At 54.6% G+C, this 24,490-nt stretch overlaps 2 protein-coding genes across 3 annotated transcripts; one reads left to right on the forward strand and one right to left on the reverse strand.

Moving 5' to 3' along the window:
* The first annotated feature begins 1,503 nt into the window (after window positions 1–1,503).
* Gsk3a (glycogen synthase kinase 3 alpha) lies at window positions 1,504–12,065 on the forward strand. Its single transcript, XM_004670382.2, is given in 12 exon segments — window positions 1,504–1,852; window positions 3,577–3,764; window positions 6,485–6,568; window positions 6,661–6,771; window positions 8,886–9,016; window positions 9,107–9,213; window positions 9,984–10,081; window positions 10,158–10,253; window positions 10,548–10,706; window positions 10,708–10,735; window positions 10,972–11,064; window positions 11,416–12,065. Coding segments are annotated over 12 exon segments (1,455 nt in total). The 5' UTR covers window positions 1,504–1,566; the 3' UTR covers window positions 11,490–12,065.
* Znf526 (zinc finger protein 526) lies at window positions 10,371–21,982 on the reverse strand. Of its 2 annotated transcripts, none has more exons than XM_045133210.1 (2): window positions 21,902–21,982; window positions 10,371–15,745 (listed from the first exon to the last, which is right to left on the reverse strand). In XM_045133210.1, the coding sequence occupies exon 2, from the start codon at window positions 15,717–15,719 to the stop codon at window positions 13,728–13,730; it is 1,992 nt and encodes a 663-aa protein (XP_044989145.1). In that variant the 5' UTR covers window positions 15,720–15,745; window positions 21,902–21,982; the 3' UTR covers window positions 10,371–13,727. The 2 variants fall into 2 exon arrangements, with proteins under 2 accessions (XP_044989145.1, XP_044989146.1); XM_045133211.1 differs by lacking the exon at window positions 21,902–21,982 and adding an exon at window positions 18,190–18,273.
* Window positions 21,983–24,490: the final 2,508 nt, after the last annotated feature.

Below are 24,490 nucleotides of genomic sequence, written 5' to 3' on the forward strand. Positions count from 1 at the left end.
CGACTAGGGAGTCGGGTGAATTTCCTCCGCCAATGGAGAGGAGTGAAAAGCAGGGATCAAGGACGAGTGGAGCGAAGCACCGTTTCCGTCTTGCAGCACTGCAGTCTGGAGAGCGTCGCGTCCTCCCTCCGCGGGCTTTGTTTGAACGCTGGAACCCGATTGGCCAGCGCTCACCAGAGAGGAACGCGCTGATTGGCCTGTGGAGCAAGCAGCACTGCGCATGCCCAAATTGGGCTCCCGCAAAGCCCTCCGGCGGGAAAACTTACCCAAGCGTCCTTTGTTCTCAGGAGAGGGAAGCAGGAAGTAGGCAGTAGGAGTCTCTGCCATCTTGGGAACGTACCAGTAAAAATACATAGATGTTGCGCTCGCGGCTCCTCTGCCCTAACAGGAACCTGGCTTCTATGGTTCCCCTCACTCTTTCGGGTTGGCATCGATCGCCCGCCGCTGTCAGCTCTGCGGACGTGGGGGGAGACATGACGGCACTTTCCAGTCGTTGCCCCCCACACCGGGAAACTCTGTCCTTAACCTTTCACTCGCGCTCCCCTCCGTTGGACTACAATTCCCTTTGTGCACCGGAGTGCGGCCTCAGCAAGCGTCATTCACTGTGGGTCATTCCCAGCATGCTCTGTTCTCCATCCGTCAGTGCCCTTGAACTACACTTCCCAGAACCCTCTGGGGCTCGCCGCAGCCACTGCGCTGTTCTTGACATCTACGACATTTCCCCGGAAGGGACTGCGGTCCACGGAACCGGCAATGGACAAGCGAGACAGAGTGACTTCATTTCCTTGCCCGTCTATGGAGCTCGGATATTTGCTCGAGGTTCGCGTCTCACTCTGGGGACTCCATTTCCCGGCGTGCACTCCGAAGCCTCTGGACCCCTGCAATGCGGCGAGGGCGCGGCGGCGACTCTATTTCCCGGCGTGCCTCACGCCGCAGCGCTTCCGCGAGGGGCGGGCTCGGATTCCCAGCGTGCCCCTTGACGCTGGGGGTCAGCCATAAGCCGGTGGACTCGATGCGTGACTGGACTCAGTTTCCCGGCGTGCATTTGTCGCACGCGGCGGCTGTGTCTACAGTTTTGGGGCATACGATGGACCGAGCCTGGAGTTCGGACTCTTGCAAAGTGCCTCAGTGTCTTCCATCGGGACAGTCCCGTGACGTCATTCGGGGTTATTAAAGCGTGACCTCTCGTTTGTTCCCAACCGGCAACCTCAGTCGTCCAATCACAAGTCGCATGGACTCCATTTCCCGGCGTGCCTTGGGGTAGAGCTAAAGCTCACGGTGGTTGGACTACATTTCTCGGCGTGCTACCGGCAGGGTGTCGACGCTGAAGCGTACGCCTGCGGGACTCCATTTCCCGGCGTGCCACGGGGTTGCAGGGTGGCGACCAAGAAGCCCAGGCCTGGCGGACTACATCTCCCGGCGTGCCCCGCGACGGGCGCAGGGGCCGGAGCTGGAGCCGGAGCCCGATCGGCGCGGCCTGGAAGAGGCCGGAGCCCAGGGGAGGAGGCGACAGCGTCGGCAGGGGCAGCCCGGATAGCCCGAGCCCCGCGGCCTTCGCTCGGCGTCATGAGCGGCGGCGGGCCTTCGGGTGGTGGCCCTGGGGGCTCGAGCCGGGCGCGGACCAGCTCGTTCGCGGAACCTGGAGGCGGAGGCGGAGGAGGCGGCGGCGGCCCCGGGGGCTCGGCCTCTGGCCCTGTAGGCACCGGCGGCGGGAAGGCGTCCGTCGGGGCCATGGGTGGGGGCGTGGGTGCCTCGAGCTCCGGGGGCGGCCCCACCGGCAGCGGTGGTGGTGGAAGCAGCAGCGGCCCCGGTTCGAGCACCAGCTTCCCGCCGCCCGGAGTGAAGCTGGGCCGTGAGTATTAGGGGCCGCCCGGTGGGTGCGTGGGGCTGGTGACCTGGGTTCCCCCACTCCCCCTCCAGGATCTTTTAAACGGTGATCAGCATCTTCCGTGTACCCGGATGGGATCCTCTGGGTCCTTCGAGCTTCAAAGTGGTGATCTGATCGCTCTCCTGTCTCTCTCTTTCTCTGTCTCCGAGAAAAAGGAGTTAGGGGATAACATCTCTCATAGTTCGGAATTAGAGACTTGCTCACACACCATGAAACCGAGGTCACCTGGTCCCTCTTTTTTCAGTACCTTTTGGTCCTGGGTTCCTAATCTTTCAAAACCAAGACCTGACATTACCATCCATCAGGGAACAGGATCAGAGGTCATAGTGGCTTGCCAATGGCGATCTAGGATTATTGTCCCCTAAGAGAATGAGATCACTTGGCAAGCATCCTCCACGGAAGGGGGGGGGGCGGATATACATTTGCTTCCCTTTAAAAGATGGAGACTTGAACTGAATGTGCCTTAGAAATAGAACACAGCCAGGTTTAAAACATAAGGTGTAACATCATTACACACCTAAGACATGTAGAACTGTAACCCTCATTGTAACAATTAATAAATTACTGTAGAATTAAGGACAGACTGGGAATGATCATACACTTCAAACCTAGTCCATTGTCACTGATCTATATCTATATCTATATCTATATCTATATCTATATCTAGTAATGTTACATGGCCTGGGAATGGAGGGGGCTCCTGGGTCACACCCCATAGAATATGGATCTGAGGTTATACCTCTTTATTTAGTCTGGTGTATGGTGTCATTGACTGAAAAGAAAAACAAACTAGCAGTGTAAGGTTATCTTCAAAAGAAGGTGCCCCTCGCGCCACAAAATGGATTTGTCCCATGAGTTTCCCTAAGGGAAGGGGTCACTTGGATTGGCATTGGGTTTGCATCTAGTCAGATTGGGGATTCTAGGTTTTCCTCCAAAGGCCTGAGGCTAGAAATAGTCCCCCAAGGGGACAGAGATCAGCTGTCCCATGCTCAGGTTTGCTGCTGCTCTGGACTGCATGGATGAAGGGGCCCAGTCCATTGCCTGTTCTGATGCAAAGCATTGGATTAAAGTAACGCCCCCAAAGTGAGTGTCGGGGCGCTGGAGAACACAGTCATTTCTTTCACCAAGAAGCAGTGGTGATGTGCCCAGCTTTGCCAAGGGAGAATTTAGAAGCCAGTGCCCTTTGGCTATGACAACAACAATGCCTTTCCTAAGGCAAGAGGACACCATTGTTCCTGCTCCTTTGTGTACAAGATGGTACCTTGTGCCTGCCCTGCGGGAGGGGCCACAGGGCAGCAAGTCCAGGGTAGCGGGATTCACCACCTGCGGTGCGGGAGGCTCCCACCCCTAGTGACATGCTGTGCTGTGCCCTGCCTCCCAGAAGTGGAAATTAGGGGTTGTCTCCACTTCAGCACTAAGATTTGAGTGTCACTATCTTTTGTATTGGTACAGGCAGGATTTAGGGATACTGGGGGTTCAGGCCTCAGGTCACAAAAGGCCAAGGCAGCCACCACTCCAATCCCAGGCTGGGTGTTGAACCCAGGGTCTTCATGCTCATAGAAGAGCACTCGGCCACTGAGCCACACCCCGGCTGTCTCGGTGTTAGCTTTTGGCAGAGCTTTCCCTCTTGGAGCTGTGGTGGCTAGAGAGGAAGGATCAGTGCATTTTGTGTCCCTTTTGTTCCTCAGGTGACAGTGGGAAAGTGACCACAGTGGTGGCGACCGTAGGCCAAGGCCCAGAGCGGGCCCAGGAGGTGGCCTACACAGACATCAAGGTGATCGGCAACGGCTCATTTGGGGTTGTGTACCAGGCACGGCTGGCTGAGACGAGGGAACTGGTGGCCATCAAGAAGGTTCTGCAGGACAAGAGGTTCAAGGTAGCTTGGGGGAGGCGGAGGTGATGTCTGGGCCCGGACAGGACCAGGGAGTATGCCAGCAAGAGGGCTGGAGCCCTGAAGAAAAGCTGTGAATTTGGGGAGAGAAGTTGTTGAATAGGGATTCCAGGATAACCAAGAACGTCCGGACTATTGGATATTTGCTCAGTACAAGTGCCTGGCAGGCCAATGCTTGTTTAACTTACCTACCAATTTTGGGGGGGTTATTTACTGTTACTCCCGTTGTAAGTCAGCAGAAATTAAATGTACACAGTTAAGTATCATGGTTAAGTCGACCTCTTGTGGCCTGTTCAGTTCCCAAGCCTTGCTACCTCAGCCATTTGGTCACCTCTCGTCCAGGGGTTGCTACAGCTACCCCAGGTTTGGCCAGTGCTAAGCAGGGTCCAGCCCAGATGGTATGGCACTTAGCCACCTATTTTGGAGTAGGGCTCTGTCTCCTGAGAAAGGGGTGCCCAGTGAGTCCGAGGCCTGGGGAACTAAGTAGCAGGAGGCGGAGAAGAGGGAAGGGGATGGATACCTGGTGCTTGGAGGAGTGGCACTTGGAGTCTGGGCCAGTATCTATACAGGGGAGCTGAGCCTGGAGCTGGGCGCTGAGGCCTGTGGGGCAGGAGGAGCCTCCAGGGTGTCAGGTAAAACTTGATAGAGCTGAATTCCAGAACAGAGAGGGATCTGGGCCAGGGACTTGCGAGGCCTCGAGGGAAATAAGAGCACAGGGAAAATGTTGGGACTGGGGGGGAGGGGCGGCTGGGAAGAGGCTGAAGCTTGAACTGGTAGATAAGATTGGAAGACTGGAGTCTGGAATTAGGGTCTAACCTAGAGTTGGGAGACACTAGGAAGTGGCAATGGTCAGGGCAAATCATATGGCCACTACTGTTTATTGGTTGTACCATGTAGGGTGGTGAACCATATGTGGTCACCTCATTTGACTTTTGATTTTTTTTTTTTTTTTTTTTTTTGAGGTAGGGTCTCAGTGTAGTTCAGGCTGACCTGTAATTCACTATGGAGTCTCAGGGTAGCCTCGAACTCATGGTGATCCCCCTACCTCTATCTCCCAAGTGCTGGGATTAAAGGTGTGCGCCACCACGACTGGCTCATTTGATTGTTTTTTCCAAGGCAGCATCTCCCTGTAGCCCAGGCTGACCATTCACTATGGAGTCTCAGGGTGGCCTCGAACTCACGGCAATCCTACTTCTGCCTCCCGAATGCTGGGGTTAAAGGCGTGTGCCACCATATCCAACTCATTTGATTTTTATTTTTTGGCAGTACTTGGAATTGACTGAAGGGCCACATCTATGCTAGGTAGGTCCTATCATATCCCTAGCTTTATTTACTTTATTTATTTTTTTTATTTTTTGACACAGGGTCTAGTCTAGCTCAGGCTGACATAGAATTCACAGTGTAGTTTCAAGATGGCCTCCAACTCACAGCAGTCCTTCTGCCTCTGCCTCCTGAGTGCTGAGATTAAAGGCATGCACCATCACGCCCAGCTTTTTTCTTTTTTTAATGTTTTTTTCAAGGTAGAACCTCACTGATCTTCCTACCTCTGTTACCTGTGTGCTGGGATTAAAGGTGTGTACCATCATGTCCTCCCAGCCATCTTTTTTTTTTTTAAAAAAAAAACAAAAAAACATTTTATTTATTTATTTGAGAGAAAGTGGCAGATAAAGAATGAGTGTACCAGGGCCTCCAGCTGCTGGAAACTAACTTCAGACACATGTGCCACCTTGTGCAACTGGCTTATGTGGGTCCCAGGGAATTGAACCTGGGTCCTTTGACTTTGCAGACAATTATCTTAACTGCTAAGCCATTTCTCCAGCTCCCCCTCCCCCATATAGGATCTCACTCTAGCCCAGACTGACCTGGAATTCACTATGTAGTGTCAGGGTGGCCTCAAACTCATGGTGATCCTCCTATCTCTGCCTCCTGAGTGCTGGGATTAAAGGCATAAGCCACCACACACTTGGCTTTCATCTGATTTTTCTTTTTCTTAATTCTTATTAGCATTTTCCATGATTATAAAAAATATCCCATGTTAATTCCCTCCCTCCCCCCATCTTTTTTTTTTAAAGCAAACATATTTTTATTTATTTACTTATTAGAGAGAGAAAGGGGCAGAGAGAGAGAAACACAGAGAGTGGGCACCAGGGCCTCCAGCCAGTGCAAACAAACTCCAGATGCATGTGCTGCCTTATGCATCTGGCTTATGTGGGTTCTGGGGAGTCGAACCTGGGTCGAACCTTTGGCTTTGTAGGCAAAGTGCCAAGCCATCTCTCCAGCCCTCATTTGATTTTTCTAGAGAAGCTTTGGAATGACATTGAGTAAAATAATTGTCCTTCTAAATGTTAGCAATAACTGGAACAATTTTTTTTAAGTACTTTATTTGAGAAAGAAAGAGGCAAACAGAAAACAGAGAGAGAGACAGAGAGAGAGAATGAGCACACCAGGGCATCGTGCCACTGCAAACGAACTTCAGGCGCATGCGCCACTTTGTGCATCTGGCTTTTTATCGAACCCAGGCCATCAGGCTTTGCAGGCAAGTGCCTTTAATGGCTGAGCCGTGTCTCCAGCCCTGGAGAAGTTTACAGGGCTGAAGAAAGCACTTCTGGTCACGTGGGCCTGGAACGTCTTAGAAACGGGAGCAGGATGGTGGTGAGGGACAAAGAAAGGCTTGCTTATGGTGACACTCTCCCTCTGTCCCCGAGAACCGAGAGCTGCAGATCATGCGCAAGCTGGACCACTGCAATATCGTGCGGCTGCGGTACTTCTTTTACTCGAGCGGGGAGAAGGTGAGACCTGGGGCTGCGGCTGCCTCTTCTCCTGCCTGCCTTCGCTCCCCTGGCCCCCTCCCAACGCCTCACGCCTCTGCTCTGCTCTTCAGAAGGATGAGCTCTACTTAAACCTGGTGCTGGAATACGTGCCTGAGACTGTGTACCGAGTGGCCCGCCACTTCACCAAGGCCAAGTTGACCATCCCTACCATCTATGTCAAGGTAGGCAAGCAGGCTGTTGGGGCCCTGGTGACCAAGTCAGGGGCTCTGGAGCCTCCTGTCAGGTCTGCGGCTTATTCCCGAAGCTGACATCGATCTCTCGAGGCCTGTGTTCCCTGCTCTCAGGCCTGCCGCCCTCAGATGTAGTTGGCTAAGCCTAGGAGAGGGCCAAGGCAAGGGGGACGGGGCGCTGCAGTAAGACCCGCTCCCCGCTGCCCGGCAGCTCCAGTGCTGTTGGGGCTCAGGACGTAGTGAGCAGAAGTGAAGCCGGGCGTGGTGGTCACGCCTTTAAGCCAGGCTCTGGGGAGGTTGAGGTAGGAGGAAGTTGTGAGTATGAGGCCAGCTTGACACTACAGAGTGAGTCCCAGGTCAGCCTGGGCACAGTGAGACCCTACCTCGGACCCCCCCCCCCCAGACAGCATCAACAAGGAGTGCAGAAGGGCGGCCACAGAGGTGAGGGTGCCAGCCTTTGGAGCTGGTGGAAAGACCTGAGTCACAGGAAGGTTTTAGTGCACAGTAAGAGCCCGGCATGCATGTCTCCCTGGAGTTCAGCCTCTGCTGCGCACCCAGCCTGGGTGGAGAGTTCTCCAGCTCTGGGAAGCTGTGCTGGGGCCTGGTGCTGAGCCCTCCTCAGGCTGCTGGTGTCCCGCCATGGCCTTGAAGGGGGACAGTGTGTGTGTGTGTTGGGGGTGGGGGAGGTCACAGACGTGGTCCCAGGAGAGCTAGGGTGCTGCTGTGGAGGGACAGAGTTGTGGATACAGGCAGCCCCCGCTCGGCCTGGCATGGGAGTACGGAGGGTTAAGGAAGGTCTGTGGGTGGAGGGCAGGGCAGGGTGGCACGTGGCATATCTGCCTAAGGACATGGGGACACAGAAGGTGGCGTCCCAGAGGAAGCCCATGTTTGCCAGGGTCAGGAAGCAGTCAGCATGTGCCAGGACTTAGTCTGGGGAAAGCAGCTGGCACCAAGAAAACACCACTCTGGCTAGCATAGAGACATTTCCCTGTGGTGGTGGCTGCTACAGCAGGATCCCGAGTTCAAGGGCAGCCTGGGCTCCAGCATGAGACTCAGGTCTGGTGAGTGGGCAGAAAAGTGGCGGTCGTTAGGTGAAGGCCTGAGAGCCCGAGGCTTTGCTGAGAGAGAACCCGAGTGCCTGGCCCCCAAGACATGTCTTGAGATTTCTGATGCATCTTTCTTAAAAAAAATTTTTTTTTGCCAGCATGTGTTTTTAATCTTGTTTTGTTTTTCAAAATTTTTTTATTAACAACTTCCATGATTATAAAAAATATCCCTTTTTTAAATCTTTTAATAATATAACTTTCCTACATTGTTTTTTCTTAAAGTTAAGCTGGGTGTTGTGGCGCACACCTTTAACCTCAGCACTTGGGAGGCAGAGGTAGGAGGATCTCTGAGTTCAAGGCCACCCTGAGACTACAGAGTGAATGCCAGGTCAGCCTGGGCTAGAGTGAGACCCTACCCCAAAAAACAACAAAAACATTTGCTTGCAAGACTGCTGGTCTTGGTTTGATTCCCCAGTACCCATGTAAAGCCAGATGCACAAAGTGGTGCAGGAATCAAGAGTGTGACTCCCTAGCGCAGCCGTACACATCTCTCTCATCGCAAATTAAAAAAAAAAATATGTATGTGTGTGTGTGTGTGTGTGTGTGTGTATATATATATATATATATATATATATATTTATACATACACACATACAAACAATTTGGTTTTCCGAGGTAAGGTCTCACTCTAGCCCAGGCTGACCTGGCATTCACTCTGTAGTCTCAGACTGGCCTCGAACTCACAGCGTTGTCCTGTCTCTGCCTCCCGAGTGTTGGGACTAAAGGCGTGCCCACCACAAACGCTTCTTTAACCATTGAGCCATCTTGACTTCTGCTATCAAGTGACGGCAGAAGTTCTCCAGATGAGGGCCGGGACCACTGCCAGCGCCCACTTGTTAAGTCCCAGCTCTAGAACCTGGGAGTGGGCCTCACACTCGTTCTGACAAGTCCTGAAGCTCGAGAACCGAGCGCCGCCAGCCGAGGACTCGGAGACCGAGGCTGGCCAGCAGTGCGGGCGGGAAGGGCCGCCGATCACCCACCCCTGCCCCCTGCCCCCAGGTGTACATGTACCAGCTTTTCCGGAGCTTGGCCTACATCCACTCCCAGGGCGTGTGTCACCGGGACATCAAGCCCCAGAACCTCCTGGTGGACCCCGACACTGCCGTCCTCAAGCTCTGTGATTTTGGCAGGTGAGCCTGACCTGCGGCATGTGGGCTGGCTGAGGGGCGAGGGGCCTCAGCCGCAGGCTTCTGCTTACCACTGCGCGTTTCTTCCCACAGTGCAAAGCAGTTGGTCCGGGGGGAGCCCAACGTCTCCTATATCTGTTCTCGGTACTACCGCGCCCCGGAGCTCATCTTTGGAGCCACTGACTACACCTCATCTATTGGTCAGTTAGGGGAAGTGTGGAAAGGGCAGGCTTGCTGAGCTCTGAGCTGTGCGGGTGCTGTGGGCCACACTTGGTGATTAAAGCTTACCTGTGCGTCGCCAGTCCCCACAAGCTGAGGAAGGCTGGCCCTGCCCATGACCACGTGCACCGGGGCAGGAGGACTGCCATTTGAAGGCTGACTTGGCTTGAGTTCATCCCCACTCTGCATCCTCCCAGCCAGCAGGGGGGTGGGGGGGGGCTGATAGTGACCTTGGGGGAGCTGTCACTGTGAGGTCATGACCTGTTCTCAGGGCCTGTGTCCTGTTTGTGAGGGCAACAGCACCCCCTTCCAGGCCTGAGGGGAAGGCGGAAGTGTGAGGGCCAGTGTGACTCCTAAGTGTGGATTTGTGCCTTGGGGTCAAGGTACAGAGGAGGAGGATGAGCCAGTCAGGCCACAGTTCTTCCTGGGGCAGCACAGGCTGGAGGTGAGAGAGTCCACGATTCAGTGTTACCTTCTTGTGACTCAAAGGAGCAAGGTACTTACAGTCTTTCTAAAGGAGAAGCTGAGCAAGAGTTCCCTGGGGCTGCTTACCCACAGGGCAAGTGGGGACTGGAGAGCAGGTCCCCGAGACAGGCGACCTGGAGGTTGGAGGTCAGGCTCCAGTGTTTCCAAGCTGGGCGTGGTCGTCCTGTCCTGAGGCGGTGGGAGCCTGCTGACCACCCCGGGGCTGGCCATGAGGGCGTGTTGGCAAGTGAGTAGCCTAACTCTGCACCTGCTCTCTTCCCTTCAGATGTGTGGTCTGCTGGCTGCGTACTGGCTGAGCTGCTCCTCGGCCAGCCCATCTTCCCCGGGGACAGCGGGGTGGACCAGTTGGTGGAGATCATCAAGGTGAGGCAGGGCCAGCGAGGGTGTGGGTGGGGGCAAGGGGAGGGGCTCTTATCTCAGACCCTCCCTCCCTACACAGGTATTAGGAACACCCACCCGGGAGCAAATCCGAGAGATGAACCCCAACTACACAGAGTTCAAGTTTCCCCAGATCAAAGCTCACCCCTGGACAAAGGTAAGGGTGCAGCACAGCGGAAGGCGGCTCCCTTTGGATGCCCACTACTCCAGGGACCTGCTTCCAGAATTAGGGCTGGGAGCGTTTTCAGGCTATCCAGAGAACCAGTCAGTGTGCTCATCAGTTCACAAAGTTTATAGACTTCAAGCAGTGGAGGACCCACAGGTACACCCCTCCCAGGGCTCCCTCTCAGTGCTTACGCTCCAGCTTCGTCACGGGGGGTGGGCCCTGGCGGCGGGGTGCCCGCCGCTGGAGCCGGAGCCGGAGCCGGAGCCGCCCTGCCCGTGCCCGCAGGTGTTCAAGTCGCGGACGCCGCCGGAAGCCGTGGCGCTGTGCTCGAGCCTGCTGGAGTACACGCCGTCCTCCCGGCTGTCCCCGCTGGAGGCGTGCGCGCACAGCTTCTTCGACGAGCTGCGCTGCCCCGGAACCCAGCTCCCCAACAACCGCCCCCTGCCCCCCGCTCTTCAACTTCAGTCCTGGCGGTGAGAGCACAGCTGGGGGGGGGGGGGGGCGCCGGCCACGTGACCGGCCTGCGGAAGGTGGGAGCTGAGGGACTGGGGTGCAAAGTGCCACAGGGCTCGTGCCAGGCTGCTCGCGGGGGCACGCCGCGACCCTCTGTGGCTGTCACATCAGCCCCTGGCCATGCCCTACCCCAGCTTTAACTGCCTTTCAAGACGCCTGCTTCTCCCTGACTGGGCGTGTCATTTTCTCTCTCTAGAACTCTCCATCCAACCGTCTCTCAATGCCGTTCTCATCCCTCCTCACTTGAGGTCCCCTGCGGGCACTGCTCCCCTCACCCCGTCCTCACCAGGTCAGCACTCTGAAAGGGTGTGGGAAGGAGCACGTTTCTTGCAGGTCTGAAGTGTGTTGACATTTTGGTGGCACACTCACAGTATGTCTATGCCCATCTTTATAGGGTGCTGTGGCCAACTAGAGCCAAAGAAATACGTTTGATATGAATAGCAAAGCTGGCCACATTTAAAAACTGGGCCATCTTTGGGGAAGAAAATGAGACTGGGCAGCAAGTTTTCTTCCCTGGTATAAGCCACCCAGGTGTCCAGCTGGCCCCTGAGCTTACGGTCTCCGACTGAAGTGCCAGTTGTCACCAGGGTCTGCTCTGGTGTGAGGGTGGTGGGCTAACTGTCCCCCTTCCTTCCTTTAGCTTTATCTGAGGCTCAGACTGGCTCAGACTGGCAGACGTCCGATGTCACAGCTACCCTCAGTAACTCGTCCTGAGGGCCCCACCTCCCACCCCTCCACATCCATCTGGGAGCCCCTCGTGGGGCTGGGAAGGGGGGGCCACAGCCCATCAAGCTCCTGCCCCTCTGGGCCCGAGACTAGAGGGCCGAGGAGAATGAAGTCTTGTCCCCAGCCGCCAGGCTCCCTCCAGCCTCACCTGTGGTGGACTTTTTAAGAGGATTTTAACTGGTTGTGGGGAGGAAAGAGAAGGAAGGACAGGGGTTGGGGGTGAGAGGACCCCTACCCCTGCTCCCACCTCTCCCTCCAGGTCTCCGCCTCCTTTGCCCCCCAGACCCCTTGTAAATAGAACCAGCCCGGCCTATCTACTCCTTCCTTCCCTGGCCCCCGGGTGTAAATAGATTGTTATAATTTTTTTCTTAAAGAAAATGTGGATTCGCACCATCCGACCTGCCCCCTCGCAGTTCCCTCCCTCCTGTCCTCTGGTCCTTAAGACTTCTCCCTCTTCCCACCCTTGAGGGCGGGGACTAGGGAGAACTCTGGTGTCTTAGTTTCCACAGTAAGGTTTGCCTGTGTACAGACCTCCGTTCAATAAATTATTGGCATGAAACCCTGCTTCCTGCCTGGCTGCCTGTCTCCAGAGGTGCTGGGAGGGCTGTTGGGGTTGGAATGGGCAGGGGGACATTTTAAGTCCTGACATGCTTCGTAGGGTGCTCATCCACTGCAGAGACAGAGGGCAAGGGAGGCATGGGAGGACCCCCAGTCAGTGGAGGAACTGACGGGGGTCAGGGACTGAAGCCTTGCCAGCAGAGACTGGCTCAAGCAGCTGTGTGTCTCGCCCAGCAGCTGCAGGTCCAGAGGACCCTGGATGGTGAGGGGCTTCAGGCCAAAACGATTGCCTGTAGACTGTCAGTGGGGTAGGCATGGACAGGAGGCTTGCTTCACCCCCTGGTACTGGGAGTGGCCCCCCTGGAAAAGCAGGGGCAGCTTGCTTTTGCCTCCCTCCCTCCTGAGATAGTCTCGGGTGGCCAGGCTGCTGCAATGACAGAGCAGTGCTGCCTCGCCTGCCCTTTCCTGGACTTGGGGACTGCTGGCAGAGGAAAACGGTCCCCTTCCCCATGGCGCCAAGCTGCAAGTGGGTAGGGGCTCTGGGAGGGGAGGGGCAACGGCATGTTCTCTGCTGTACCCCACTTGGGAAGTCGGACTGAGGTTTCTCTGAGCTGCTGGCCTCAGCCTTCAGGGGCTTTTACTTGAAGACAAACTTTGGCCTCCCATGCTCAACTCCAGTCTGGAGTTCACCTTGCTTGTGAAAGAGGACAGGTGGTCTGACGGGCGCATGGCGCTCCTCCTTGCCCACTGCCTGACACTGATCCCTGAGGGTGTCCCTCACTTCCTACCCCGCCCACCCCGCACTGTCCAGCCCTGCCCATCTTCTCACTCCAGACTACTGGTAGCTCCCCACTCAGTACCTCACTGACCTCATGGACACTCGGCACCCTCTGCCGGCGCGGGGACTGACGACCCCACAAGCCCAGACGCCTCCTGCGCCCAAGGCCCTTAAACCCCAACTGCTCTGACACTGGCCTGTCGCGGTTAGAAGGACCCCGCTGACCTCAGCTGCTGGATGCGCTTTCAGTCTCAAACATGGGCCTAAGGGACTATGCATTCAAATCGCAATGCCTTGGCACCTCCATCTGTCCCCTGCTCAGACCCCACCGCCGCGTGCGACCCCATCACAACCCAAGCCTGTGCACTGGAGACCTGGGCTACGGGCAGAACGGACATGGCACCCTCACAGGCCACCTACGCTTGGGTAGGTTCCTCCCACCAGAACGAGCACGCCTCAGGGCACAACCCGTGCCCGGCCCATTCTGGGTCCCCAGCTGCACAGGCTGGAGCTTAGACTTCCTCTCAGCTCATCAAACAGATGGCGGCAGCCTGGAGAAGCCAAGGGCCTCCACCACGCGAAGGGAAGGCTGGGGCCGGGGGCTCGGGTGGGTGAGGGGAGCAGGGGATCCAAAGAGGCCTGTGTGAGCGTCTGGCACGCGGTTAGTGTTCAGTGAGGTCACCTGATGTTGCTGGGCACTGGGGTGATGATGTGCAGAGGGCTGTGGCAAAGCCCGTTTCGCAGTGGAGCAGAGAGAGGTGGCGGGAGAGCCCTGGCACCAGAGGCCAGGGGGAACCCTCGCCCACACCCTGCCCGAAGGGTCCACTTCCCAGAGGTACCTGCGCTTGCTGCTGGCCACCAGCCCCTGTGGGTGCTGCCCTGGGGCTGTATCACACGAAGGCTGTGTCCAAGTGTAACAGCCCGCTTGCTTCACTGGCTCCCAGAGCTGCTTGGCATAGCTGCAGCGTGTCCTCAAGGGCCAGTGGCTGGGAGGTCTCGATGATGGCAATGGTTTCCCCGAGCTCTGTGCACATGATCGTCTGTTGACCCTCCGGAAGTGGGGGTGGCGCGGGAGGGGGTGACCTGGGAGGCTGGAGCGTCAAAGCCCGGGCTCGGGCGTGGACCCGCTGGTGAAGTCGAAGGCCGGCCATGGCTCGGAACCAGCGGCCACAGGTCCCGCAGTGGTAGGGGCTCTTGTTGTAGAGAGCGGTAGTGGGAAGGCGAGGGGCGCGGGCGAAGGCGACGGGCCGCAGGTGCAGCCGCCGGTGCTGCTGCAGGTTGGAGCTCTGGGTGAAGCGCTTGCCGCAGTCCAGGCACTGGTAGGGACGCACACCCGTGTGCGTGAGCTGGTGGCGGCTGAGGTTGGCCAAAGAAGCAAAGGTCTTGCCGCACGAGTGGCACTGGAAGGGCCTCTCCCCCGTGTGTGTCCGCAGATGGTTGCGCACGTGCACAAGCTTCTTGAAGCCCTTGCCACAAACCCCGCAGCAGTGCCGACGCTCCGGAGGCCCGTGGACGGCGCGCCGGTGTCTGGAGAGCCGGGAGGCCGAGGCGAAGGACTTGGGGCACTGTGGGCAGGGCAGCTGGGCAGGGGGACCCGGGGGCGGGAGCGGTGGCGTGGGCTGGGCGGGAGCTGGGGAGGCTGCGGCCACCTTGGTGGGGATCCCGCTTTTCCCAGCGTGAGTGCGCCGGTGGTAGAGGAACTTGGTCATGTTACTGAACGTCTTGCCACAGCGGCAGCGGTGCAGCGGGTTGGCCGTGTGCGCCCGCCGGTGGGCCACCAGCGTGAGCTCGGTGCCGAAGCCGCGGCCACAGTCCACGCAGAGGTAGCGGGCTTCCCCGCGGTGCAGCCGCAGGTGCTGCTCCAGAGAGGCCGCCTTCTTGAAGACCTTGGAACAGGTGGTGCACTCGTGCGTGCCACCCACGTGCGCCCGCCCGTGTGCCATCAGCCGGTTGGCAGAGCTGAAGCTGCGCTGGCACTGGCCGCAGTGGAAGGGGTGCGAGGGTGACGCTGGGCCGCGCGGCGCGCGCCGCCGGTGTCTCCGGTGTGCCCCTGCGGAGGGACGGTGCTGGGGACGATCCCCACAGTCCAGAGCGCGGCCAGCCGCGGACTCGTCTCCCACGCCATCGGCAGCAAACGCTACGGCCGCAGCCTCCTCATCGGTATCCTCCTCGTCCTCTTCATCCTCCTCGTCGTCGTCGTCCTCCTCCTCCTCCTCCTCCAGCCCATTGCGCTCTTCTTTCTCCAGGGAGTCAAAGTGGGTGCCCTGATGCTCCAAGAACTCCTCCGGCGTGGCACAGAGGGTACAGCACTCCGGACACTCATAGGGCTCCATCTTGACCTCAGGGGGCAGCGGTGGCGGTGGCGACGGGGGCGGCAGCTCCCGCGAGGCGCCGTAAAGGTGCTGGGTCTTGCGGTGAGCTACCCACAGCTCAGGTGAGGGGAAGAGCGCCTGGCAGTCCCCGCACTGGTACTGGATCTGGCTTGCAGACTCTTGCAGGTGGGCATCCTGGTGGGCTAGGAGCTCGCTGGGCGAGAGGATGAGCTGGCTACACTCACCACACTGGAACGGCCCCTGCCCAGGGCTGGGCACAAGCTCGGGGTCCAGGCTCCCGTCTTGTGTCGTCAGCGCCTCCTCCTCCTCCAGCCCGGTGGGCAGGTGCTGGTCCTGGTGCGAGAGGACTTCCTCCAGGGTGTTGTAGAGGCTGCCACATTCGGAGCACATGAACTGGTGGTGCTGGAAGAAGAGGGATGAGGCCAGGGCCTCCCCGGGGGTCATCTCAGTCACCTCCGCCACCATCTCCGTCAGCGCCCCCGCCATGGGTGCTGATCTCTCTGCGGCCCCTGGAGACTGTGTCGGCACCTCAGCCAGCATTTCTGCCATTCTGGGGGGTGGGGGGGAGGCAGTGCCTGGAGGAAGAGGAGCAGAAGCCAGTAACAGAGGAAGACCCTGAGGGGAAGGGGACATCCCCGACCCTCCTCGCCTACCAGCCTGGCTCAGTGGACAACACCTGGTCCACTGCTGACGCCTCAGTCCGCAATGGCCCCGCGTCCCTGAGCCTATCCCAGCCAGGGCAGCCGCAGCCTGGCCTCCGGTGCTGCCCTCCTTTCCCAGAGGCCCAGTCGCAGCCTCTCTCTTCTGGCCTCCCAGCCTCTGCCTGTGTAGTTTCTTCCTCTTTGTGCAACACCTCTCCTCTTACACACGGCCGTGTTTACAACCAGACTCCCTCAGAGCTGCTCTTCCTCACTCAGTTTCCTTCCTTTCTTCCCTTCGTTCCTTTCCTTTCCGTCCCTCTGTTCCTTCCTTTCCAAGATTTTATTTTTATTTATTCATTAGAGACAGACAGGGAGAGAGAGAAAGAGAGAATGGGCATGCCAGGGCCTCTAGCCACTGCAAACAAACTCCACAAGCATGCGCCACCACCTGCATCTGGCTTACGTGGGACCTGGAGAATTAAACCTGGGTCCTTAAGCTTCGCAGGCATGCGCCTTAATGGCTAAGCCATTTCTCCAGCCCTCACTCAGTCTTTTTTTTTTTTTAATTTAAAAAAAATTTATTTATTTGAGAGTGACAGGGAGGAGGCAGAGAGATAGAGAGAATGGGCGTGCGAGGGTTTCCAGCCACTGCAAACGAACTCCAGACGCGTGCGCCCCCTTGTGCATCTGGTTAACGTGGGTCCTGGGGAATTGAGCCTTGAACCGGGGTCCTTAGGCTTCCCAGGCAAGTGCTTAACCGCTGCCTGGGAAACCTAAGGGCACATTCAACTCCCCAGATTCCATGTAAGCCAGACGCACAGGTGACACATGCATCTGGAGTTCCATTGCAGTGGCTGGAGGCCCAGACACATCAATTCTATCTCTCAATTGCTCTCTCTCATAAAGGCGAGTGCCACCATACCTAACAACAAAAAAGTATAAATACAACAATAACAAAAAAGATTGGGGCCAGAGAAATGGCTCAGAGGTTAAAGGTGCTTGCTTGTAAAGCCTGTTGGCCCAGGGATCAATTCCCCATTACCCATGTAAAAGACAGATGCACAAAGTGGCACATGCATCTGGAGTTTACAGTGGCAAGAGACTCTGGCAAGCCCATATTCTACTTGTAAAAAAATAAAAGTTTTTTGGAGGAGGGAGAGTACTGTGGGACATTTTTTTATAATCATGGAAATTGTTAATAAAAAAATTTAAAAAGAAAAAAATCTAAACCTATTTCTTAAATTCTCACATGTGGGCTGGAGATGGCTCAGTGGTTAAGCACTTGCCTGTGAAACCTAGGGACCTTGGTTCGAGGCTCGACTCCCCAGGACCCACGTTAGCCAGATGCACAAGGGGGTGCACACGTTTCGCGTTCTGGTGTTCATTTGCAGTGGCTGGAGACCCTGGCGTGCCCATTCTCTCTCTCTCTCGGCCACTTTCAAATAAATAAATAATAAAAAATAGTTTTTTTTTATTTTTAAATAACATAGAGGGCTGGAGAGATGGCTTAGTAGTTAAGGTGCTTACCTGCAAAGCCAAAGGACCCAGGTTTTGATTCCACACTACCCACGTAAGCCTGATACACAAAGTGGCACACGCATCTGGAGTTTATTTGCAATGGCTGGAGGCCCTGGCGTGCCTAGTCTCTCTCAAATAAATAAATAAATACTGTAAAAATAAATAAGGCAGAGGGTGGGGGAGATGGCTTAGTGGTTAAGATGCTTCCCTGCAAAGCCTAAGGACCTAGATTGAATTCCCCAGATAAGCCAGATGCACATGATGGTGCACGAGTCTGGAATTTTTGCAGTGGCTCGAGGCCCTGGTGTACCTATTCTCTATCTACTAAATAAATAAAAATAAAATATATTTTTTAAAAAGACAGTAGTAAGCCAGGCAATGGTGGCCCACACCTTTAATCCCAACATTGTGAGTTTGAGGCCACCCTGGGACTAGAGTTCAAGGTCAACCTGGGCTACAGTGAGACCCTGCCTCAACAAAACTTAAAAGAAAAATTAAAAGAAAACACAAAGATAGAAGTAGGACTGGCCACCAAGCCCCTGGTATTGGGTATGGTGCGCAAGGGCTGTAATGAAGAGCTCTTGGGGGACACTTTTTTTGTTTTGTTTTGTTTTCCGAGGTAGGATTTCAACTCTAGCCCAGGCTAACCTGGAATTCACTATGCAGTACCAGGGTGGCCTCGAACTCTTGGTGATCCTCCTACCTCTGCCTCCCCAGGGGTGGGATTAAAGGCGTGCGCCACCACGCCTGGATTTGGGGGACGCTTTTTGTTGTTTTCAGACAAGTTCTTTTTTTTTTGTAGCTCCAGCTGATTCTCCTGCCTCCAGCTCCCAGGTGCTGGGATGGCAACAATGCCCTACCTCATCGGGCCTGTCTTCGGGGCGGTGACAAGTCAGTGTTCCTGTTGGATTCAGGGTTCACAGTGGAGGAGCCACATGGACAGGCTTTTGGATCCAAGAGTTTACGGCAGTGGGAGAGAAGGGGACAGGGAGAAAGGGAGCACATGTATCAGAAAGATGGGAAGAAAAAGGGGGTGCAAGTACCCAGAGCAGCAGAGCTTAAAGCCAACGAGTGAGGGTCAGGGAGAGGGTTTTATGGGGAAACGAGAGTGTGTCCCGTGAGGAAAGAGCGGGGCAGAGGTACAGGCTGGGGGAGGTGGTCTTCCTTCCTGTTAGCCCAGATATCTCCAGAGACCACAGCAGGAGGCAGTCCAGAGTTCCAGGGCAAGGAAGGGATGGGTAGGGAGCTCTGGGACTCTTTAACTTTTCCCAGGGTACCCTGCACTGTCTCTATCATGGCCAATACAAGTCTGGAGCCGGGCACGGTGGCACACACCTGTGCTGACCTCTGAGCCACCGGCAGGTGGTGGATCAGACGTTCAAGGTCCTTTTGAGGCTACACAGAGAAGAGGCCAGCCTGGGTTACAGAAGGTTTTTTTTTTTTTTTTTTTTTTTTTTTTTTTAAAAAAAGAACTTAGGATCCAGGAACTGGCATTTTCAGTGTGGGTCTGACTGTGGTATCCCAGCAACCAACCATCAACTGACCAGGAATAAGAATTTTAACTGGGATGGAGGTATGGCTTAGAGGTTAAGCACTTGCCTGTGAAGCCTAAGGACCCAGGTTCGAGGCTCGATTCCCCAGGACCCACATTAGCCAGATGCACAAGGGGGCACATGCATCTGGAGTTTGTTTGCAGTGGCTGGAGGCCTTGGCACGCCCATTCTCTCCCTCTCTCTATCTGCCTCTTTCTCTCTGTCACTCTCAAATAAATAAAATATACAAATTAAAAAAAAAAAGAATTTTAACTGACTTTTTGTGTTTGTTTTGTTTTTGAAGGTAGGATCTCACCGTGTAGCTCAGGCTGACCTGGAATTCACTATGTAGTCTCAGGGTGGCCTTGAACTCCTGGCGATCTTCCTACCTCTGCCTGGGATTAAATGCATGCACCACCATGCCCAGCTCCGTCCTTTTCTTTTGGGGTGTCAATGTGGCTGGCTTGAAGTCTGGCGTTCCTTCTTGTTCAGGGCCTCGGACTTTCTCTTTCAAGTTTTCCTCTATGTCCTGTCTTCTACTTGTTCAGAGTTCAACCCACCCAGTCCCTTTCACACAGCAGGAGCCCACTGTCCACTCAGCAAACGACTGTCCCCCCTCCCAAGCCTTGTTTTTGCTTTTGCTTTTGTTTTTTTTTTTTTTGGTTTTTTGAGGTAGGGTCTCACTCTGGCTCAGGCTGACCTGGAATTCACTATGTAGTCTCAGGGTAGCCTCGAACTCTCGGAGATCCTCCTACCTCTGCCTCCCGAGTGCTGGGATTAAAGGCGTGAGCCACCATGCCCAGCTCTTGCTTTTTTTTTTTAAAGTAGGGTCTCTCTCTCTCTTTTTTTGTTTTTTTGTTTTTTGAGGGTCTTATATACTCCAGCCCCCACCTCTCACATGCCCTTCCCTACAGTCTTGACTTGCTCTTCAGTGCCTCTGTTCTTACCATGGGGAAGGTGGGGTTTAGGTAGTGGCCCTGCATCTAACCATTGCTCATATAATGCTGGGGAGGGGACATAGACCTCACCTTCATCTGAGGTATTTCCAGTACCACGCAGGATGTGCAGCACACCGTAGGCGTGCACTACGTACTCGGTGGCTCAATGGGACATCCTGTGTGAAGTGAGACCCTGTAAACTTAAACCAACCCTGCACACCCCGCACTTCTGCCTGCTCAACCCTCCCATCCCAACGCCGGCCCTGTTTTCAGCTGTTGCCCATTCCATGCTCTATGGATAAATCATCAGGAGCCAAACATCCCAAATCAGTCCCTCATTAAGTGTTGTGCTTAATTTGTTGTTGTTGTTTGTTTTTTGAGGTAGGGTTCACTCTAGCCCAGGCTGACCTGGAATTCACTATGCAGTTACGGGGTGGCCTCAAACTCACCATGATCCCCCTACCTCTGCCTGCCAAATGCTGGGATTAAAGATGTGCGCCACCATGCTCAGCTGTGCTCAATTTTTATTTGCAAGTGGGGGGGGCCGGAGAGATGGCCTATTGGTTACGCGCGTGCCTGCGAAGCCTAAAGACCCAGGTGCGATTCTCTAGTTCCCAAGTAAGCCAGATATGCACGAGGTGGCACATGTGTCTGGAGTTCCTATGCAGTGGCTGAAGGCCCTGGCACACACATTCTCTCTCTCTCTCTCTCTCTCTCTCTCTCTCTCTCTCTCCCTGTCTCAGGGAGAGAGAGAGATAGGGAGGGAGGAGAGAGACAGAGGGGAAAAATTGAGAATGAGTACACCAGGGCCTCTAGCCAGCGCAAACCAACTCCAGACACATGCCCCACTTTGTGCCTCTGGCATTACAATTCCTGGGGAGTCGAACCCAAGCCATCATACTTTGCAAACAAGCACTTTTAACTGTTGAGCTCTCTCTCTCTCTCTCCAGCCCATTCACTACGTTTTGAACCATAAAGGATTTTCCTAGCAACCACAAGGTGCATAGTCCCAATTTGTCTTGTCTACATCCCCACAGGGGAGACAGAACTTCCCTAGGGCTTGCGTGCACTGCGTATGCGTGAGGATAATCTCTCACACTTAACAACAACTCTGGGGCTGGAGAGATGCCTCAGCATGGTTAAGGTCGCTTTCTAGCAAAACCTGATGGCCTGGGTTCAATTCCCCAGTGCCCACATCAAACCAACGCACAAAGTGGCTGGAAAGTGGCTGGAGTTCATTCGCAGTGGCAGGAGGCCCTGGTATGCCCATTCTCTCTCTCCGCTTGTCTCTTAAATGAATAAATTAGTAAATACGCTTAAAAATAAACATTTCACACAAGGGCTGACCCACAGTGTGGACACCACGGATCACCTAATAGACCTTGACCCTTACATAACTCACTTATCAAAAAACAAAAAAAGGGGTGGGGGGAGGAAGGGGAACTGGAGAGATGGCTTAGCAGTTAAAGCACTTGCCTGCAAAGCCTAAGGACACAGGTTCAATTCCCCAGGACCCAAGTAAAGCCATACGCACTAGGTGACCCATGCATCTGGAGTTCATTTGCAGTGGCAAGAGGCCCTGGTGCACCCATTCTCTTCATCTCAAATAAACTGTTTTTAAAGGGGGCATAATTTCAACGCGTCTCTCTTGGAAGGTGGCAGTTTCCACCTCCCCCACCCCCATCTACGGTTCTTTTCCCAATCTCAGAAGGTGCCCGGTTGCAGCTCTTGAAGCTCTACACGTTGCATGCTCTAGTGCAGCTCCCAGAGGCATGGAGCGGCGCGGTGGGGGGAGGGAGGGCTTTTGCACCCAGTAAAGATTGCAGAAGTCCCGACCCGTCATGAGCAGGGGCTTGCAAAGTTGCAACTTTCCCGCCCCGCAGCCCGGGAGCTCCCCCTGCAAGGGCGAGGGCGCCCCGGGGACCGAGAGACGGGCAGAGAGAACGCTTCTCCATCTCTCTCTGGCCCGCGCAGCTCGGGTCCTAAGCGCAGGCCCCCACCCCCGGAGGGGGGGGGGGCTCTGCCACCCCGGAAGCCCCACCCCCCACGCCCCCGTCCCTCTCCCGACCACCCAGCGCCCCCGCCCCAGCCCTTTCACTCACCTCTCCCTTCCGCCTCCCCCGCGGCAGCCGCCCCAGGCGTTCCCGGATGCCGCGGACCCTCGCTTCCAGGCGTGATAGGAACCTCTCACTATCCACGCCTCCCATTGGGCGGCGCCCCTCACCGCGCCGACCAATCAGAGCCCGCAGCGCTTGCGTGTTGCTAAGGCTGCGGCTCGGGCGGGCGGGGCTCGGCAGGTCTCGCCCTCCTCCACGCACACACGCACGCACGCACGCACGTATATCTGTGTGGCCCTGTGGGCGTGTCCTCCGTGGGGCGGGGCGGGGAGGGGCGGCGGCGCCTGCGCAGTTCACTCCTTCCTGATGCTCCTTGGAGTTTGAAAGTTCGCAGGACCTTCTTTCTCTCTGTCAAGTTATATCTATCATTTATCTATCTCTCTATCTCCAGCTCTGGTCCTTTTAATATGTATATTTTATATATTTATATGTATTTTTAGGTGTGTTATATATTTTAATATATACATTATATATTACATATACTGTATATTTTTAATATACATTTTAAGGATATATATGAGTATATACAATATACATTTATATCTATATTTATATATATTAAAAGGACCAGGGCTGGAGAGATAGATAAGCGTTTAAGGCACTTAATCTGAAGAGCCTAAGGATCCAGGTTCGATTCCCCAGGACCCACGTAAGCAAGCTGTACAAGGTGACGTATGTGTCCTCAGTTCATTTGCAGTGGCTGGAGGACCTGGAGCGAATGCGTTGGAGGGGTCCATTTTCTTTCTATCCCCCTCGGTTTTTAAATAAAAATTAAAAATTGCATTCCTTACCCTGAATTTTATGGTCCCACTCTAACCCTGGCTGACCTGGAATTCATTATGTAGTCTCGGGGTTGGCCTCGAACTCATGGCGATCCTCCTACCACCACGTCCCAAGTGCTGGGATTAAAGGCGGGCGCCACCATGCCTGGCCCTGAAATATTTTTAAAATTATTTTTATTTATTTGTAAGCAGAGAGAGCTGGAAGAGAAGCACAAACAGCGAATGGGTGCGCCAGGGCCTCTAGCTGCTTAAATGAAACTCCAGATGCTTGTGCCACTTTGCGCACCTGGCTTTACCTGGGTACTGGAGCATTGAACCCAGGTCATCAGGCTTTGCTGAGCCATCTTTCCAGCTCTTTTAAAAATATTTTCAGGGGGCTGGAGAGATGGCTTAACAGTTAAGCGCTTGCCTGTGAAGCCTGAGGACCCCAGTTCGAGGCTCCCCAGGACCCACATTAGCCAGATGCACAAGGGGGCACACTCATCTGGAGTTCGTTTGCAGTGGCTGGAGGCCCTGGCGCACCCATTCTCTCTCTGTCTCCCTCTTTTTACGTCTGTCCCTCTCAAATAAATATATAAAAGTAATTAAAAAATTTTTTTCAGGGCTGGAGAGATGGTTTAGCAGTTAAGGCGTTTCTCTACAAAGCCACAGGACCTCTGTTTGATTCCCCAAGACCCACGTTAGCCAGATGCACAAGGGGGCGCACCCGTCTGGAGTTTGTAGTAGCTGGAGGCCCTGACACGCCGTTCTCTTTTTCCCTCTCAAATGAATAAATAAATAATAAAGTTTTAAAAAATTTTTATTTCTGGGCCTGGTGTCATGTGCCTTTAATCCCAGCACTTGAGAGGTAGAGGTAAGATAATCACCTTGAGTTTGAGTACATACTGACTTCCATGTCAGCCTGGGCTAGAGTGAGACTCTACCTCGAAAAGCAAAAAAAAAAAAAAAAAAAAAACAACCCACATATATATATTATTGTGGATTGGAGAGATTGCTTAGTGGTTAAGGCACTTGCCTGCAAAGCATGAGGACCCAGGTTCTATTCCCCAGCGCGCCAACATGGGCCAGATGCATGTGGTGGTGCACGCGTCTGTTTGTTTTCAGTGGCTAGAGGCCCTAACATGCCAATTCTCTCTCTCTTTCTGTAATTCTCCTTCTTTCTGTCCCTCAAATAAATAAATAAAATATTTTTATTGGGCTGGCGAGATGGCTTAGCAGTTAAGGTGCTTGCTTGCAAAGCCAAAGGACCCAGGTTCAATTCTCCATGACCCATGTAAGCCAGATGCACAAGATGGCACATGCATCTGGAGTTTGTTTGCAGTGGCTGGATGCCCTGGTGTGCCCATTCTCTTTCTCTCTTCAGCTCTGCTTCTTTCTTTATCTCTCTCGAATAAATAAATATTTAAAAATATTTTGGGGGCTGGAGGGATGGTTTGGTGGTTAAAGCATTTGACTAGTAAGCCAAAGGACCCAGGTTCGATTTCCCCAGGACCCACGTTAGTCAGATGCACAGGGGGGTGCATGCCTCTGGAATTCGTTTACAGTGGATGGAGACCCTGGCATGCCCATTCTCAATTTCTCTTTCCCTGTCAAATAGATAATATAAAAATATTTTTATTTATTTAGCTTGGCATGGTGCCTAACCCCTTTAATACAAGCGCTGAAGAGGAGGCAGAGGTAGGAGGATCTCCATGAGTTGAAGGCCAGCCGGAGATTACACAGTGGATTGTAGGCCAGCCTGGGCTAGAGCTAGACCCTACCTCAAGAAACAAAAACAAAAACAAAAAAAAAT

The sequence above is a fragment of the Jaculus jaculus genome, chromosome 14, assembly GCF_020740685.1.
Source record: "Jaculus jaculus isolate mJacJac1 chromosome 14, mJacJac1.mat.Y.cur, whole genome shotgun sequence".
Taxonomy (NCBI): domain Eukaryota; kingdom Metazoa; phylum Chordata; class Mammalia; order Rodentia; family Dipodidae; genus Jaculus; species Jaculus jaculus.